General features: G+C 41.2%; 1 protein-coding gene across 1 annotated transcript; it reads left to right on the top strand.

Annotated features, from left to right (window-relative positions):
* Positions 1 to 5,974: 5,974 nt before the first annotated feature.
* fscn1b (fascin actin-bundling protein 1b) lies at positions 5,975 to 16,187 on the top strand. The gene is made up of 6 exons (XM_036557412.1): positions 5,975 to 6,022; positions 6,267 to 7,119; positions 9,160 to 9,316; positions 11,246 to 11,367; positions 12,435 to 12,605; positions 13,074 to 16,187. The coding sequence occupies exons 1-6, from the start codon at positions 5,987 to 5,989 to the stop codon at positions 13,277 to 13,279; spliced, it is 1,545 nt and encodes a 514-aa protein (XP_036413305.1). The 5' UTR covers positions 5,975 to 5,986; the 3' UTR covers positions 13,280 to 16,187.
* Positions 16,188 to 20,976: the final 4,789 nt, after the last annotated feature.

Here is a 20,976-nt window from a genome sequence, read left to right as displayed (position 1 = left end):
TGGCTACATAACAAGCTAACCTACTGTAGCATTAGCAGCACTGGATTCGCACTACTAAAAAGTATTTAGCTAACATGATGAATGAGAAACATTCTATATCTATATAGATCCATGAACACTCAAAGAACCCTTTAATCATGCAGAGGGTTCTTTGGGTGTTCACTGTCCTATACAGAACCATTTTCTGTACTAAAGAACCCTTATAGAACCATCTTTTTAAAGTGTGTACTTAAAATATGGACCTGCACTGCAAGAGCTTTATTGTGTTTTTTAGGCTCATCATGCTTAAAGGTGAATCAAATGAAAAGGAGGCGTATCCTAACCAACTCCAGAGGGATACCAAACAACTACATAATCATCAACTTAGGCCCAATCCCTTTTCACCCCTTGCCCATACCACTTAGCCCGTAGCCCTCTGTTTTGCGCGTTCACGTCTAGGGTTAGGGTGTCCCGATTTTTGTTGAGATAGAGGGGGAGGGCAAAGTGTTAGGGCTACATGGCCCTCCAAACAGAGGTTTTTCAGATACTCACTCCAAACAGAGTGTTATGAGAAAAAAAGAAAAACCAGCAAGATGGCTGCACAAGCAACCAAAGAAACACACAAATTTTCTCTGTTAAAAAATTACGATAACCATTGTATTATCTTAGTTTAATGTCGTTTCAATGTATCATGGTCATTTCATAACAAGCATAAAAAAATCACATGCTAATGTCTCGGTAGCTAGAAAGCTAACTTAAATAGTCCAGCAGTTCTGATGCCTGAAGTGCCAGAATGTAACTTCTGCACTATTTAAGGTAAAACGGGAAAGTTTGCACAAGAAGCTGGTGAATATCTGACTTCAGCTTCATATCACTGAAGAATTAAGGGTGGGCGATAATAAATAATTGCCCCCCCTCCTTTAAAGGCATATAATGCCCTAAATGTAACTAAAGTCCAGCAGTGAGGAGCTGAACTTTACCCTCTGCTGTCACTGAAGACGAGCCAGGTCGCCTACAGAGCAGTGCTAGTAGCCTGGTAATGAAGCAATGTTTATTTTTTTTAAATTTGAGGGTCCCGTTTTGTAGGGGAAGATTTCAACCACTACCCCTTGTAACTCAGTCCCAAGGGGTTAGCGTGACACTTGAAAATAAGGGATAGGGGTAAAAAGAAGAAATGGGATTGGGCCTTAGTCTTAGTAATGGTGTGGATCCATACAAACTCTCAAAGAGTGGAGTAATGATCTGGGTATTGTTGTTGTCCAAATGCATCTCCAAAATAGTAACTTTTCAGGTGAAGGCAAGAATGTTCTTCACTTTTAATGTGTTATAAAGAGGTTTTATTCCAAGAGATTTAAATATTCACACAAAATGGAGATGTACAACATATTCAGTTACTGGATTTCAATCCGCTATTAGCATATTTAACTGTAGGTAGCTGCTTGCCTTGAACTCAAAATAAAATATGGGTTAGATGTACATGTTTAAAATTTACTTCACCATTATCATTTTTTATATTTGTACAGTTCCAGTTTGTCTTTCCATTGTTTGACTGTTCATTTTTCCTCTACGCCAGGATAAAAATAGTGTTGACGTCACGACAGTTTGTGCTAATTTGAAAAGAAAGTAGTAAACAGTAAAGAAAGTGGTTCTATATAGAACCATGATCACTCAAAGAACCTTTTGCATGCTTAAAGGGTTGTTTGTGTGGTGAAATGGTTCTTCAGAATGTGTTGTATATGGTTCTATACAGAAATCTTTTTAAATATGGTTCTATATAACACCAAAAAGCACCATAAAGGATTCTGCTATTGTTACAAGCTCATATTGTAACAACAGCAGAACCCTTTATGACACTTTATAGAACCTTTTTCGAAAAGGTTTAATCATGCTAAAGGTTTAATCATGCTAAGGGTTCTTTAAGTGTTCATGGTTCTACATAGAACCACTTTCTTTACTAAAGGTCCCTTGAAGAACCATCTTTTTAAGTGTATATATGATTCTTTATAGAGCCTTTCTGAATATGGTTCTATATAGCACCAAACAGCACCATAAAGGGTTCTGCTATTGTTACAAGCCTGTATTGTCACAATAGCAGAACCCTTTATGGTGCTTTATAGAACCCTTTTCAAAAAGGTTTTGTATAGAACCTTGTACAGTATGTTCTCCACCAATCTGAAGAACCATTTCACAATGCAAAGAACCCTTTAATCATGCAAATCATTTTTTGAGTGTTTATGGTTCTATGTAGAACCACTTTCTTTACCAAAGAAGACTTTTTTAAGTGTATATATGATTCTATGTAGAACCTTTTTGAATATAGTTCTATATAGCACCGAAAAGTGTTCTGCTATTTTTACAAAGTGAAGCTTGTAACAATATCCGAACCCTTAATGGTGTTTTATAGAACCCTTTTCAAAAAGGTTCTATATAGAATTATATACAATATATTATCCACCAATCTGAAGAACGCTTTCATGATGCAAAGAACCCTTTAATCATGCAAAGGGTTTTTGAGTGTTCATGGTTCTATATAGAACCATTTTCTTTACTAAAGAAAGAAGAACCATTTTTTTTAAGTGTACATGATTCTATATAGTACCAAAAAGTGTTCTTCTATAGTTACGACACATGCTTGTAACAATATCAGAACCCTTTATGGTGTTTATAGAACCCTCTTCAAAAAGGTTCTGTACAGAACCATCTACAGTACATTCTCCACCAATCTGAAGAACCATTTCACCATGCAAACAACCCTTTAATCATGCAAAGGGTTCTTTGAGTGTTCATGGTTCTACATAGAACCACTTTCTTGACTAAAGATCCTAAAGTGTATATATGATTCTATATAGAACCTTTCTGAACATGGTTCTATATAGCACCAAACAGCACCATAAAGGGTTCTGCTATTGTTACAAGCCTGTATTACATAGAACCACTTTCTTTACTAAAGAACCCTTGGGAAATGTGTGTATATGATTCTATATGAAACCTTTTTAAATATGGGTCTATATAGCACCAAATAGAGTTCTGCTACTGTTATGACAAAAGCTTATAACAAGCTCTTCATGGTGCTATATAGAACCTTTTTCAAAAACGTTCTATACAGAACCATCCACAGTACAATCCCTACAAATCTGAAGATCAGTTCCATTATGCAAGGTACCCTTTAATTATACAAAGGGTTCTTAGAGTGTTCATGGTTCTATATAGAACCACTTTCCTTACTAAAGAACACTTTTTTAAGTGTATATATATGATTCTGTATAGAACCTTTTTGAATGTGGTTCTATATAGCACCAAAAAGGGTTCTGCCATTGTTACAATGTCAAGCTTGTAACAATAGCAGAACCCTTTTTGGTGTTATATAGAACCATATACCACACTTTTTCCATCAATCTGAAGAATCATTTCACCATACAAAGAACCATTTAAGCATGAAATGGTTCTATATTGAACTCATGGATCTATATAGAACAATTCCCTTTACTAAACAACCCTTGAGGAACCATCTTTTTGAAGACCACAGCAAAGTTTTCTACAAATATTAATTTCAACATAGAATTAAGTAATAACTGCAGTTTGGGGTGCCTGAAACCCCTCCTCCTTCCAGTGTAATCCCTAAAAATTCAAATCCGTACCTTCCGTTTCCTGATAACACCACCCGTCTCCTCCCTGTTCCTCAGTCCTCTGTCAGTCCTATCACAGTTACAAGGGGGGTCTGGCCTTCTAGCTACAACCAGAAGCCGCCCAGAGCTCCAGCCCAAGTTCTCAGAGTTCTCTCCCCTCCCTCAGTCAGTGTTCCCCCATACTACCACCATGTGTTGAAGGCATGGTCCAAACTGGTAGTCACTCTTTATTTGCTTGCAAACATCCCCCACACACTAGATTTACATATGAAACTACACTTCAACCCCCAGTTTACTTTTCTGAAGAACCGGGTCAGCCCCAACTTCCCAGCCTGCATCAGCTTCCAGCCTGTTTCCCCCCAGCTGTCAGTCCATCACACATCACGGCCAGTTCACTACGATACATGACTGCAGTGAAAGCACAACACAAAAGGTTTGGACATTAAGGGAGGGTCGGAATATGAAAACTCATGAGAATGTATCCAGAATGAGCTCATTACTGTGTGGTAAGGGTAAGTCAAGGTGCTTTGATCTTGAAGATGGTCTCACTTATTTGAAGGGGCTTCTTCAGTGATAGTAATTTGAAGTCTCCATCCACCACCCCACATACCTCCCCCTCTCTCTCCATCCATCACACACAACAATTAGCTTTTCTTATAAGATCACCACCCGTAACTCTCCACTTTAGGCCGCTACTGCGTTTCTCAGCCTCCTTAAGGAAAACCGAACAGAATTCCTGGAGTTGGCCTTTTAACCACATGCCCAGTCCCAAGCCCAGTGTCCCAATAAAATAATCCCCCCAACAGGGTGTGACCACCCCATCCGTCCCATGTTCGACTACCACATTCAATTTAGTCCTTAACTGAATCTGCTACTAACTGCTACTAAGCAAAAGCATCTTAGCACAAAGATCACTGTTAAATGGTAGAACAAGCATCACATTCAACTCTCTCTCTCCCAGTTAAGATGATCTTCAGTGGGAATTCCATTCCACCGATTTCTCAAAATCTCTGCATAATTCAGTGGTTGAGATAAAAACAGTTAGTGGTTTGATGTGAAATGGCTCCTTGTAGGGAAACTTACAGACTCAACTTACAGATTTCATCAAGCATCAAGACTTTTCTCTGTCCTGGCACCCAGGCGGTGGAACGAACTCCCACCGGCTGTCCGAACAGCAGGGTCTCTCGCGGTCTTCAAACGCAGACTGAAGACCATCTCTGTATACAGCACTTAAGTGAGCACTGAGTTAAGTAATTCATTGTAATGTATTATACTGCACTTATTGAAATGTACTGTATTGCACTGCGCTGCGTTTAACTATATTTCTTTTCTCTCTAGGTATCAACATGGGCTCTTGTTTCTAGCAGTATCCGAGCTCAGGACTGGCTTTCTCTCTAACCTATTGGTAACCAGCAAAGATACTTTCTCTAGGTAGACAAAGCACTTCTTGTAAGTCGCTCTGGATAAGAACGTCTGCTAAATGCTGTAAATGTAAATTTAATCAGTAATTCGATCAATCACTTGAGTAATCAGATAATGGGGAAACTCCGGGTCTACATGAGTCAGACAGTAATCCGATTTCTACTTTGCAACCAGCCAATAAACTCACAGAAGAAGACGTGACGTAAACATAACGTTAAACAAACGTCATGAGCGGCTTTTTCTTAAAACATTGATCACTTTACCTGAAAATATGAACATACTTCATCTAGAAGATGAAGAACATTTAGATCCTTCATCTCGTCAAGGATGTCGTTGGTTTCAGCTCCAAAAGCGTTTTGCTGCCATCTCGTGATGCAACGCTGCTTATTTCCAGTACCGCCGTCTGTTTTCGCACATGCGAAGACTGAGAAATCCAAAAGAAATCACAGTAAGAGTTCACAAGCACTGAGAAATCTGATTACTGAGCTAAAATCCAGCTTCTTTATCAGATTTCATAATCAGATTTTTAGACCATGCTCCAATCTAAGAAATCAGAGTGTGCTGTTCACACGACCATTTGAATAATCAGATAACTGCAGAAATACGATTATGATCGGACTAGTAAGTGCATATTCGCATTGTCTCAGGCATCAGGCCGCAATTTCATGTGATAACGTTCTGCGAGGGAGCTTTTAGAGGTGGATGTAGATTCCCTGGAACTCTGAATGACTTTATTCACATCTTTAATTATGCAGAAATTTAGAAAAATCAGTGGAGTTCCCCTTCAACACTGAGGGATAGGAGCAGATCTCAGAGTTAGTATGAGTCTTGTTCACTACATACTGAGGTTGGGCTCGATTTAAGATGCAGCCAGGATCTCCATGGTTACCCTCTAAACTGAACACCTCTCTTCCCTTAGCAACCGCTGACGTGTGAGGGTACCGGTATCGCGGTGCTTCATGGTGAGGGTCGCCAGTTCGCCAGGATACATCAGGGTGGGCTTATTACTGTGAGATAATGATAAATTGAAGACGGACTCACTTATTCGAGGGACTTCATCAGTGATAGTGAGATGAAGCCCCCCCTCTACCACCACCACCACCACACATACCGCCCCCCCGCCCTCCTCTCTCTCTCACACACACACACACACCGGTCCCACCCTTAAGCCCCCCCGCCCCCCTCAGTCTCTCTGTCTCTCTCACACACTCACACTAACGCTCACACTCCCCTCTGCAGCAGCCGCGCTCCTCTCCTCCTCCTCCGGTCATGGCCGCTCCGGACGCCCCCGGCGAGCCCCTGGTGATCCGCCTGGGCCTCATCAACGCCGAGAACAAGTACCTGACCGCCGAGACGTTCGGCTTCAGCATCAACGCGTCCGCCGCCTCCATGAAGAAGAAGCAGGTGTGGACGCTGGAGCACGCGGGCGACGCGGACTGCAGCTGCGTGCTGCTGCGCAGCCACCTGGGCCGCTACCTGGCGTGCGACGCGGACGGCGTGGTGACCGCGGAGCGCGAGCGGCCCGAGGCGGACTGCCGCTTCGCGGTGCTCGCGCACGACGACGGCCGCTGGTCGCTGCGCTCCGAGGCCCACGCGCGCTTCTACCTGGGCGGCGCCGAGGACCGCGTGGCGGGCGTGGCGGACCCCGCGGCCAAGTGGAGCGTGCACCTGGCCGTGCACCCGCAGGTCAGCGTGTACAGCGCGGCGCGGAAGCGCTACGCGGGCGTGCGCGCGGGCCAGCTGGCAGCGGACCGCGATGCGCCGTGGGGCGTGGACGCGCTGCTCACGCTCGTCTACGCCGAGCGCCGCTACCACCTGCAGACGCACGACGGCCGCTTCCTGAGCGCGAGCGGGAAGCTGCTGGACGGACCGCCCGCCGCCGCCAGCACCGGGCTCACGCTCGAGTTCCGCGCGGGCGCCGTGGCCTTTAGAGACGCCGCCGGGGTGTACCTCGCGCCGTCCGGGCCCGCGGGAGCGCTCAAGGCGGGCAAGAGCGCGCGCGCCGGCAAGGACGAGCTGTTCGTGATGGAGCGGAGCCGCGCGCAGGTCGCGCTCACCGCCAGCAACGGCAGGAACGTGTCCACGCGCCAAGGTAGCGAGACAGTCCACTCATGCACCTGACAAAAACTCGGTGTATTCATTATAAACACACGAAAACGTTATGAACATATAAAAACAAAACATACTCATCATACTCGGTATATACATCATACTTCATATACGCACTGCTCCATATAGTTATTATACTCCATTTACTCATCATACTCAGTATATACATTATAAACCATATACTCACTACTCCATATAGTTATTATTCTCCATATAGTCATCATACCTGGTATACTCATCATACTCAGTATATACATTATAATCCATATACTCACTAATCCATATAGTTATTATACTCCATATACTCATCATACTCAGTATATACATTATAATCCATATACTCACTGCTCCATATAGTTATTATACTCCATATAGTCATCATACCCAGTATACTCATCATATTCGGTATATACATTATAATCCATATACTCATTAATCCATATAGTTATTATACTCCGTATACTCATCATATTTAGTATATACTCCGTTATACTCCATATATACACTCATTATACTCCATATATTCATCATACTCAGTGTATCCATTATACTTCATGTACTCATTACTCCTCCATATAGTTATTATACGCCATATAGTCTTCATACTTGGTATATACATTATACTCCATATAGTCATTATACTCAGTATATACTTTATAACCCATGTAGTCATTATACTCCTGTCTATGCATTATGATCTACATAGTTATTATACTTCATATACTCATCATACTCAGTATATATACTATACCCTGTATACTATTCACAGTATACTCTTTATAATCCATATAGTTATTATACTCCACATAATAATCAACGGAATATTCTCATTATACTAAAAATGCTCAATATACTCATCATATTCCGTATATACATTTCAGTCCATAAATTTATCATAATATACTCATCATACTCAGTATACACATTATACTTAATATGTTCAATATACTGATTATGTATATATTTATTTATATATATATTTATATATTTATAGTATATATATATTTATTACATTCAGTATGATCAATATTCATACTTGGTCCTCTCAATATACACTTTTTACTTATCATGTTTTATATGCCTAATATACTCATAGTATACTCATTATATTCAATAAACTCAGTCAGTATACTCAATATACTCATTATATTCAATAAACTCAGTCAGTATACTCAATATACTCATTATATTCAATAAACTCAGTCAGTGTACTCAATATACCCATTATACTATATAATATGCCTAATATACTCATAGTATGCTCAGTATACTCATAGTCAGTGTACTCATAGTTGGTATACTCAAAATTCCCATTACAATCATGGTCAATAAACTGATTACACTCAAAATAGTTAGTCAGTATACTTATTATATTCAATATACTCAATAAACTCATTATACTCAATAAACTCAGTCAGTATACTCAATATACTCATTATACTCAATAAACTCAGTCAGTATACTCAATATACTCATTATACTCAATAAACTCAGTCAGTGTACTTAATATACTCAATACTTAATATACCCATTATTCTCAATAAACTGAGTCAGTATACTCAACATACTCAATATGCTGAACATACTCATTATATTCAGTATACTAACTCTGTTTAATACACTCATTGTACACACAGTAGAGAGTGGAGAGTGGGTGTCTGTGTCTGTCCGTGGCGGTTTATGTGTGTTAGCCAGTCGCGAGTGTGTATGTGTATGTGTGCATGTGCTGCAGGAGAATTTTATCCTCCATGTGGGACTGATCTGAAACGCCCTTCTTTTGTCTCTGTCTGTCTCCCTTTCTCTCTCCCTGCGTCTCTCTGCTGCTCTCTCTCTCTCTCTGCCCCTCTCTGTTTCTCTGTCTTTCTCTTTCCATATGCTTTTCATTCATTTCATCTCCACATCCTTTCTCCCCAGCACGTACACACAGACGCATGCTTCATGTATGTGAACGTTCTGCAAAAGAAAGCGTGTGCCGTCTGACTTGGCTCAGACCCTCCCGTCTGATTGGCCTGTGCTGTTTCAGGGGTGGATCTGTCAGCCAATCAGGACGAAGAGTCGGATCAGGAGGTGTTCCAGATGGAGATGGAGCGGGAGACAAAGCGCTGTGCGTTTAGGTGCTACAGCGGCAAGTACTGGAGCCTTGCTCCCAGCGGAGCCATCCAGTGCACTGCATCTGCCAAGTAAGACTAAAGATAAGCAGATGTATGAAACTGCAGTCTGAAAGCGATGATTTGGCTGAAATTCCTTTACCCCAAACGCAGTTGATCAGCCAACAAGGCTAACGTAGAAGCTTATAGCACCTCTGTGTGATTTACAGTAGTATGTTAACACTTAAAATTTGTAGTGGCTCTTAATTAAACACAGACTTTGATGCTTGTAACAGAAACTAACAGACACCGATCAGGCATAACATTATGACCACCTCCTTGTTTCTACGCTCATTGTCCATTTTATCAGCTCCACTTACTATATAGGTGCACTTTGTAGTTCTACAGTTACAGACTGTAGTCCATCTGTTTCTCTGCATACTTTGTTCGCCCCCTTTCACCCTGTTCTATAATGGTCAGGACCCCCACACAACCACCACAGAGCAGGATTTATTTGGGTGGTGGATCATTCTCAGCACTGCCGTAACACTGACATGCTGGTGGTGTGTTAGTGTGTGTTGTGCTGGTACGAGTGGATCAGACACAGCAGTGCTAGAGTTTTTAAACACTGTGTCCACTCACTGTCCACTCTATTAGACACTCCTACCTCGTCAGTCCACCTTGTAGATGTAAAGTCAGAGACGATAGCTCATCTGCTGCTGCACAGTTTGTGTTAGTCATCCTCTAGTCCTTCATCAGTGGTCACAGGACGCTGCCCACAGGACGCTGTTGGCTGGATGTTTTTGGTTGGTGGACTATTCTCAGTCCAGCAGTGACACTGAGGTGTTTAAAAACTCCAGCAGCACTGCTGTGTCTGATCCACTCAGACCAGCACAACACACACTAACACACCACCATCACGTCAGTGTTACTGCAGTGCTGAGAATGACCCACCACCCAAACAGTACCTGCTCTGTGAGGGTCCATGGGGGTCCTGACCACTGAAGAACAGGGTAAAAGGGGGCTAACAAAGTATGCAGAGAAACAGATGGACTACAGTCTGTAACCGTAGAACTACAAAGTGCACCTATATAGTAAGTGGAGCTGATTAAATAGACGATAAGCGTAGAAACAAGGAGGTGGTGTATATTTTATTGTGATGTAGCACTACCAAAGCTATTTTCCAACTGGCTGAAACCTGGTTAGATGGCTCGTATTCACAGTTAGTGATGTATCTAGAACTTCCAGAAGGCCTAGAGTGACACTTCTTCTCATGAAATTGGTCCCACCCATCGTAAATCAAGACCCGGCTGATTCCACTTTCAGTATCTGATTATACTGGTAATTAATCCAACATGTAAGGCCTGAAAGTCCCGGACTGGGTTGCACCATTTTTGCATAAGTTTATATTTAAGTTTGGGTGTAAAGTCTTTACTGAGTCCTTAGTTACGCTACTTTTAAACTATTTTTTTACTGAATTTTTACACCACAAATTATCTACAATTATTTATGTTTATTTTGTAATGTTTTCCTGAGGCAACCAAATATGCAGCTTTTTAAATGCCGTTTCTGACTAACAGACGCAACAGTAGCCTCAGTTTAGCCATTAAAAAACCCGGGTGATGATTAGATGGTTAGGCCTGATGGTTCCCCACTGGTACAATATCAGAAACCGCATAAGCGAGTCCGTTTGAGTCTGTTGCTTAGAAGCTTGTATGTGTGATGATTAATGCATGCAGTGCCTTGCTGCTGGTGAGCTTCCATTACTTGTTAGCTACTTTAGCCTTGCAGCCCCAACACTAAACCCCAAAACTGGTCGCCCAATTAACCACATCTGGGGTAAAAGGAAAATACTCCAGTGATTTTGGCCAAATCGTTGCTTTCAGTGTGACGTGAGTCAAATGAACACAATGAAACAGAACAAATGGTGCCTTGTTCGGTGGATGGTGGTAACCATGGACGACGTTACTAACACATCACATTTGTGAAAAAGTCAGAAGGTGTTTTGGTTGCTATCTGCAGATCAGCCAGCTGCTTCTTTGACCTGGAGTGGAAAGACTCAAAGGTCAGTCTCAAGGCCAGTAACGGCAAATACCTGACAGCCAAGAAGAACGGTCAGCTGACAGCATCGGTGGACTCTGCAGGTGTGTGTGTGTGAACCAGCCTAGCTTGCAGTGGACGAATTCATTCCATTTAGTAGCACGGCCGTATCCGCAACACCAAGAGTTTGTAATAAATAGAGAAAATCAGCACATATACAGTACTGTGCAAAGGTCAGCGGCCATCCATTAGACCACAATTGGCTTGGAATTTATGCAGAAGAAGGCAGTCGGTCATTTAGATAGACAGATGCTAAAGGTACCTCAGCTAACTTTGTTAGCCTAGCCGTTTTCAGCTCAAAAAAAGCCAGTCTGTGGAAAGGTAGCAAACAGATACCAAGCGTGATAAATGATGCTGAACACTTATTTCATTCAAATTATATCTGTAGAGTGTGAAAATGAACTTAAACCTGGCGTTTTTGGGCTCTGCCTGCCCGCATTCCATAGCAGCGCTCTGCTACGTGACGCTCTGACTTGACGCGTTGCGTCAGGTGTGCGACGGCCTTCACACTTTCGGTTTTTCAGAGAAATCTACAGGGATATAGATATTTTTCCACACCTCCAAAGTTCAGTCTTAGAAGCTGGTTGCATTTTCTGATTCTCATGATCCAAGTAATCAAACACATTCAGTGATGTTGAGGTCTCGACTAAGATGGCCAGTCTTCTGTGTTTGAATAGCACATTTTTGGGCTATTTCCTTTTCTCAGCAAAAGCTTCTTGGCAGCTATACATCCTTTCAGACCCATAGCGCTGAGTCATCTTGTCACAGTGTAAGGATGGACAGAAACACCTGCCGATGTTTTCAGAACTGTAGCAAAAGTGCAGCTTTAAGTGCTGTTTATGTGATGGGGGGCAGTTTTGGTGTCTGCCAGGTCCTGCGCAGTTTTAAAGAGTCTTTTAATGATTTTTCAAATGCTTGAATCGCTTGGTGGCCGTTTTGTCTCTCTGGCTTTTGCACAGTATTGTATGCTAAGAAGCCAGATGTTCTGCCCAATCAAAGGTGCTACCATGAAGCCAAGGGTGTAATTCTAAACTATGATGGTTACTATATGCATGTAAACTGACCAGTGATTCAACCTCGCCTTTGTCTTTGCTGCCATTGTTGGTCATAGGTGATCAGGAGCAGTTTGTCCTGAAGCTCATCAACAGGCCGTTGATCGTGCTGCTTGGGGAGCATGGCTTCATCGGCTGCCGTAAGCAAGGCACCGGAACTCTAGACTGCAACCGCTCGTCCTACGACGTCTTCCAGTTAGAGTATAACAACAATGCCTACAGCCTGCGGGGTAAGGCTTCTTATGGCTGACACTTTATCTAAAGTGGTTTTCGACTCTGATGATTGGATATTAGCAACTACGAAATGTTTTATGTTTTGGCAGGATAGCCGTACCAACTAGCATAATGCTAATTTCCTTGTATTTTTTTGCTTGCAACATTGAAACTTTTCCTTAAGTGAGAGTTAATTAAGCAATAAGTCACAAGAGGCTTTACATTACAGTGATTTTACCACAGTTAAAGGTGTTGTTCATTTAATCTACTCTTAATAACAATAATAATAATCACACTCTGCTGTAGTTTGTTAACAGTATGGTATAGTTGCCGGGCAATAGCATATTCAGATATTACTGAACAGTGCTGTGTTTTTTAATAACTTTGTGTATTAATACAGGATTCAGTTGTTGTGAGCGGTCAGATCTGTATACGCTTTAAAAGTGCCAATCAATCATCTCACTCTCTTTTTCTCGCTCGTTCAGACTCGATGGGGAAGTACTGGACAGTGGAGGCGGACGGAACGGTCGTGAGCAGCAGTGGCACTCCAGTCTATTTCCGCTTTGAGTTCCGCGATTACAACAAAGTGGCCATTAAGACCCAGGAGGGCTTTTATCTGAAGGGAGACCATGCTGGGGTGCTCAAGGCCAACGCACAGGGCATCGAAAAGGCCTCTCTGTGGGAGTATTGATACACACGCACAAAGAATCTCAACATAAACATCTCTACACACATACCTAACTATAAAATAACGCTTACACGCCTTTCAGTACCACGTTACGTGAACCATTTTAGAACATAAGACTTTGAAACTACAATGGCAGACACAGTACAAGCACACAACAGCAGTTTTTAATGTGAATACAAAGCACAAGCAAATTAGACACATAAGATAGATTCTGAGAAAAAGCACATAACATGATAAAAATGAAATATTACGCTGCATATATAACATGCTCTATAGATATTTCTATATGGACAACAGGAATGCTTATAAGGCAAAGATAGACCCATCCATGCTCCGCCCACAAATGAGCTCTTTCGTAGCTACTGTCGCTAGGTTGGACAAGCTTTACAGGACGTTAACGTGGCTTAACGCTTTTCATTAAGATCTAAAGATTTTACCTCTATTTTTCTCTATTCCTTGTTCTCAATAAACTAACTTTATTGCTTAACTCGCTTGGGAAAATATTGTCTGTAAATCTCTTAGTAACTCTTGAGTAACTTCAGCTACCATGCTAAAACAGCTAAAGCCAATCTACTTTCTGCTTAGTACATCAATTATATGTTTATCTTTAAAGCTGCACTATGTAAGATTTGGAGATTTGGAGACACCTCTGGTGGAAATGTGTAATTGCATGCAACATGTAGCTTTAGACCCCTTCCCCGACGGGATGAATCTGACATTTGCGAGTGCATTGGAAGAGAATTCAAGAGAACTCAGTCAAAACTGGCCACTTTTTAGAAATATAGAAATATTATTAGAAAAATATCTGTAATATACAATATTACAGCTAGTGGTACAGGTTACAATGTTTACCTAGCTTGCTAGCATGCTAAAACAACTAAAGCCTGTCAACCTTCTGCTTAGTATATCAATCATATGTTTATCTTCAAAGCTGCACTATGAAAGATTTGGAGATTTGGAGACCTCTCTGGTGGAAATGTGTAATTGCATGCAACATGTTGCTTTGGACCCCTTCCCCGAGGGGATGAATCTGACATTTGCGAGTGCATTGAAAGAGAACTCAGTCAAAACTTCACTCAAAGAATGTGTCTTCCAAGGATGTGAGTGAATGATCTACTATTGTCATCATATCTTCATTAGTATAATGTTGAGTTTAAATATGAGACCTTAATTGTTACTAGTTGAGACATGGCACAATGATTTGTGGTGCAACCAAATTTAGTAAAAGTATAGTTTGAAACTAGCTACTGTTAACCACTTCGTAAAGAGTTTACGCACAAACTGGTCCAACCCAGTCCAGGTCCTCAATGGATCAATCTACGCACGTTTCACATTGAAATCAAGTTTTATGAATCAGTACTTTTTTAATTTTAATGATCATTTCAAGATCAAATCCATGCAATCTTTTACAAATGATCTTTGAGAACAGTGTGACCTTTCACACGTATACAAAATAAAAACCATTAAAAATTACACACTAATTACAGGTATTTAACTGAAACACTGGTGCACTAATTTCTCATTGAGGCCACTCCAGTATACCCACCAGGCAAACTTGAACAAACACAGATCGTTTTGTTGCGCTATACCATTATGTGCCGTTGTCCGGTTGGTGTGCGGCCTTTTTCTTGAATGAAATGAATGTAATTTTTGCTCGTCCAAACCTAGCAACAGTAGCTATGAAAGAGCGCTCATGTTCATTTAACATCAGTTGTCCATTAGCTACCACCTAGATTTGCCAAATCAGTGAACGAACTGAGTTTACATTGCCTAAATCTCACTGCCGTCAATTATTTTCAAGACGACACGTATGGCGACCTCTACTGACCCAAAGTTGGGCTCTCATTCATCTGGAGAAACCTGGAGAAATGCTTCAAAGAATACTTGATAATCCCATTTGCTGCTCACTTCCATGCAGGCTGTCTGTCTGCGGCGAGACTACGGCTGCCTGAGATTAAAACTAGTGTAATTCTTGTAGATTAACATAAGCCCTCTGAGCTACCCTACCAAAGGGTTCTGAGCCATTTGACCTATATGTATTCTGTGCGTACAGTATCTATGATGTACTTCGCAAAATATGCTGTACGCCTGGTGCTAACAGTATGATACGCTTGCTGTTCTTAAACATAAACGCTAGTTAATGGCCTGATGTGATCGGCTGCCTTATCAGTAATCATGACATCATAACGGCTATCGCTATATAACCGACGTAAGTTAGTCCGTATATATTAAACAGGTGTTAAAGGAGCCAATTACGTTCCATTGTGAGGAACAAGCAATAGATATATGCAACATTCAAAAGCTTTGCGAATGCTAATGGGTTCATTACGACTTCATAACTGGAAACAGTGTGCTAACGCTAAAAAGGCTGGCGGTGAGCTCCTTCTCGTCCGCCCTTCAGAGATAAGAGCCGTGTCCTGAACCAAAAACATTTTTAGTTGTGAACGGCTGCTCGTCTGCTAATGAGGTCATGTTTTAAATAGCAGCGCAGCAGCAGCTCGGAAAGTTCTGGGAGAATATGGCCGTTCACCTGAGAGAGCTCCTCCAACCCACACACATACAAATGCACGCAAATCATGCACTTCATTTGTTTATCAGACATTTGTGCCGTCTGTGAGCTTCGGTTGCTGCCCCTACTAAGACAACATATATCGCAATGAAGGAACCAGAGTGTAATGTAGCGTTTGCTTAATGGCCGTATTTCCATCTGCACAGTTTTGTCTAAAGCTTTACCCCTTCCTGAATGTATAGGAGGAAAGGAAGTGACAGGAAAGTGTTTGTGCCTTTTTCCAAGTAGCACAAAAAAAAAATGCTGTTTCTCAAAAGGCCTCTTGGTGTTTTTCTCTCTCCATGTACCATGTGTGAAGTCAAAGACCAATAAAGTTTAAAGAGTCAAACTCTTCCAAAACAACTGGTCTGCTTTGTTTGATTGGTTTGAGCCACTACTACAGATGACCTGCTGTTTTAAAAGCTTACACCAGGGGTGGCGCCACACCTCCAAAAGTGGTGGAGTGAAAGGTCTTGGTTCAAAAAAAGCCCCAAAGAAACTCCGAAACATGCTAGTGGGAAAAAACCCAAAATGTGCTAGAGGAACTACAGCTAACTGACTTACAAATCAGAGCTAGACCACTGACTGACTAACTTTCAGTACTATATTGTTGCTGTCAGACGAAACCCTTGTATCTCTGAAATGGTAACTTTACAGGAGAAGGAAAAAACCTACTTTAATTTTAATGGAAGTCAATGGAAGCAGAGTTTTTTCCACGTCATTTTGGGTCATTTCTTTTAGTCCTTTCATCATGAAATTTACACACAATATAAAGGGCAACAGGCATTTTCAAATTATGTCAAACACTGGAAAACGTCAAAAATGGAGATACGAGGTTTTCTTCCAACAACAGCGATATATAGGATATGTAATGACTATAATATATAACATCCAAATAAACCTGTTCATAAACAATACTACTGTTTGCTTCACAAGGCTCCTTTGCTGCCTGACATATCTGAAGAACATCAAATCTTAGCAATTTAGCAGTGGGAAGTACTGAAACTGACATTTAGCACATTTCACTATTATGTTGTGGTAACATAAACTGTGGCTGTGGCATCAGTTTGTGTATTGCAGTAAAAAACATCTACCAGATTATTGAGCTCTCACTGAAACTTGAAATCAGGTTTCGTTGTTTAGGAAACGTCCCACCCCCCAAGGTACAAATGGAGATTTTGATTGGTTCTACTACTGAGATTGACTGTTCGTGCCTATAGATTGAGAGTCCATTCAGTTTAAGAACAGTGGAGGTGTGTTTCATTAACTCAATCAGAAAGTGGTGGGGTGTCACCCCAGTACTTTGAAAAGCAGTGGGTCGAATGCCTGTGGTTCCGGAAGCCACGGCTTACTCCCGCAATTAAAATCTGTCAAATGATTAAGTTAAATGGTCATCTATACTCACTGTCCATGTACCATTTGTGTTAGCCACCTCTAGCCCTTCATCAATACTCTGTTTCTGACCACAGAGCCACGCTTCGATGGACGCTTTAGGGTGGTGGACCACTCTCAACCTAGCATTACCACTGATATGTGTAAAAAAACATTATAGACTTGTACCAACACAGCACACACTGCCATGTCAGTGTCACAGTTATGGACCGATGATAACGGACCACCACCAAAATAATGACTAATCACATCAGTTACCCTGTGGTCATACACTGATGATGACTGGAGGCATAGGGGGTCAGATAAGCTGAGCATCAACAGATGAACTACAGTCTAATTGTACACCTATATAGTGAAGCCATAATGTAGGTGGAGCACATGAAGTGGCCAGTGAGTGGAAGTACACGGTAGGTGTTTCTAATAAAGTGGCCAATGTGTAGAAGTACTAAGGAGGTGTTTCTAATAAAGTAGCCAGTGAGTGGAAGTACAAGGTGGGTGTTTCTGATAAAGTGGCCAGTGAGTGAAAGTACAAGGTAGGTGTTTCTAATAAAGTGGCCAGTGAGTGGAAGTACAAGGTGGGTGTTTCTGATAAAGTGGCCAGTGAGTGGAAGTAGTAGGTAGGTGTTTCTAATAAAGTGGCCAGTGAGTGGAAGTAGAAGGCAGGTGTTTCTAATAAAATGGCCAGAGAGTGGAAGTACAAGGTAGGCGTTTCTAATAAAGTGGCCAGAGAGTGGAAGTAGAAGGTAGGTATTTCTAATAAAGTGGCCAGTGAGTGGAAGCGCAAGGTAGGTGTTTCTAATAAAGTGGCCAGTGAGTGGAAGTAGAAGGTAGGTATTTCTAATAAAGTGGCCAGTGAGTGGAAGCGCAAGGTAGGTGTTTCTAATAAAGTGGCCAGTGAGTGGAAGGAGAATGTAGGTGTTTCTAATAAAGTGGCCAGAGAGTAGAAGTACAAGGTAGGTGTTTCTAATAAAGTGGCCAGTGAGTGGAAGTAGAAGGTAGATGTTTCTAATAAAGTGGCCAGAAAGTGGAAGTACAAGGTAGGTGTTTCTAATAAAGTGGCCAGAGAGTGGAAGTACAAGGTAGGTGTTTCTAATAAAGTGGCCAGAGAGTGGAAGTACAAGGTAGGTGTTTCTAATAAAGTGGCCAGTGAGTGGAAGTACAAGGTTGGTGTTTCTAATAAAGTGGCCAGTGAGTGGACATAGGAAGGTTGTTTGGTTTTAAACTTCATCCTGCTTCATTTGTCCTTTGTCCTTATTTTCTCTTGAATACACACAAAGACACACACAGATTCCTTCTTGTGGATTCACGACTTACAGTGTAATGATCTTGGCTTTCAGTGATGAGTTGCCATGGAGACAGAAAGTGCAAATTCACCAAAGCAGTGGGTGTGAAGTCAGAAGTGTTTTACATAACGAAGTCACATACACACAAACACACACACACACACACACAAACACACACACACACACACACACGTCTCTCCAGCTTTTCCTCATCACTTTAACTTTTTGAAAAGAATCCAAGAGTTTGGAATCGATAATGTAGGTCACGATGTAACTGAAGAACCACGCAGAACCAATGACAATTTGAGGTCATGCATTTCTCTGCGGTGAACACACACAGATGTTTGTTTTTGTACCTTGTGGGAACATAAACATGTCCTATATGCACTATTTCTATGTAAGCATACATACACTGATCAGGCATAACATTATGACCACCTCCTTGTTTCTACGCTCATTGTCCATTTTATCAGCTCCACTTGCTATATAGGTGCACTTTGTAGTTCTACAGTTACAGACTGTAGTCCATCTGTTTCTCTGCATACTTTGTTAGCCCCCTTTTACCCTGTTCTTCAGTGGTCAGGACCCTCATGGACCCTCACAGAACAGGTACTACTTGGGTGGTGGATCATTCTCAGCACTGCAGTAACACTGACGTGGTGGTGGTGTGTTAGTGTGTGTTGTGCTGGTCTGAGTGGATCAGACACAGCAGTGCTGCTGGAGTTTTTAAACACCTCAGTGTCACTGCTGGACTGAGAATAGTCCACCAACCAAAAATATCCAGCCAACAGCGTCCTGTGGGCAGCGTCCTGTGACCACTGATGAAGGACTAGAGGATGACCAACACAAACTGTGCAGCAGCAGATGAGCTATCGTCTCTGACTTTACATCTACAAGGTGGACTGACGAGGTAGGAGTGTCTAATAGAGTGGACAGTGAGTGGACACAGTGTTTAAAAACTCCAGCAGCACTGCTGTGTCTGATCCACTCAGACCAGCACAACACACACTAACACACCACCACCACGTCAGTGTTACTGCAGTGCTGAGAATGATCCACCACCCAAGTAGTACCTGCTCTGTGAGGGTCCATGGGGGTCCTGACCACTGAAGAACAGGGTAAAAGGGGGCTAACAAAGTATGCAGAGAAACAGATGGACTACAGTCTGTAACTGTAGAACTACAAAGTGCACCTATATAGTAAGTGGAGCTGATAAAATGGACACTGAGCACAGAAACAAGGAGGTGGTCATAATGTTATGCCTGATCGGTGTATGTACTAATAAAAATGTGTGCCGTATGTGTTCTATATGGGTCATTCTACAGAAACGTCCATTTTTGTGTTTACAGCTTTTCTAGCGTTTACAGATATATTACACTTGAAAAACATGTTAGGGTTACAATTTATTTATATTTTGATATAAAATTATAATTTATATAAATTTATATAAATTGATATAAAAGGTTATTTTAACAGTTACACCTTATTGAGCCTCAATTCAGCAATATTGGTTTATAAATCAATAATATAGAATTCCAAGCACCACAGCTCGTCCTCACAGTCATGTGTAAAGGCTGAGGCCATATTTTGAGGTAAAAAACATGTTTTTTTGCCATTTTAACGACAATAATCTATATATGACTATAGAATATATAAATTAAATGACATAAAGAAAACAAATGCCAAATAAACATTATAAAACATATAATGAAAGTTCCCCAGGAGTTGTGTCACTGGTGTTACTGCATAACAAAAAATCTCTTATTTTGAAATAAAAGTCACACTGATGACATCACTCAACTTCCTTTCACCTGTTTTCTGAGGATCTATGAAGAAAAGCACATGGTGAGTCCACTGTGTCTTTCAGTTATCAGAGATTTTCTCATTTAGCTCATGATTTCATATGAAGCTTTTAGCTGAAGTCACTGGTGTGACCTACTTTATTCTGAGGTGATTGTGAAAAAAATAGAACACAAATGGATTAAATGACATATTTTAGTGGATATTTCACGACTGATGACATGTGGTTTGATGTTCTGTAGCAGTTATTTTGTAAAATGCCTTTTTTTATTTAAAAATGTCTTTGGTGTAACCTTTTTTATGTGTATCACCAGTGACTCCTATGGATAAATAAAAAGTGGACGTTTCTGTTGAATGACCCAGATATGTACTGTAAGTATCTCCAAACCTCAATTCCATAAAGAGTTGAGACAGTGTGTGAAACGCAAAAAAACAGAAAGCAGTGATTTGTAAATCAATATTGACCTGTATTTAAACAAAACAGTACAAAGACGAAATACTTCATGTTTTATGAACTTCATTGTTCTCACTTTATTTGCTAATCATTGCTTTCTGTTTTATTAGCATTTCACATACCAACTTAACCATTTCCCCTACATACTATATACTTACATTACATATAAGTGCCTATATGTAACGATACATTGTCACTGGTGTGACAAAACCTCTCCATTTTT

Source organism: Colossoma macropomum, unplaced genomic scaffold (assembly GCF_904425465.1).
Source record: "Colossoma macropomum unplaced genomic scaffold, Colossoma_macropomum, whole genome shotgun sequence".
In the NCBI taxonomy this organism is placed as follows: Eukaryota; Metazoa; Chordata; class Actinopteri; order Characiformes; family Serrasalmidae; genus Colossoma; species Colossoma macropomum.
This window is presented reverse-complemented; position numbering and strand designations above follow the sequence as displayed.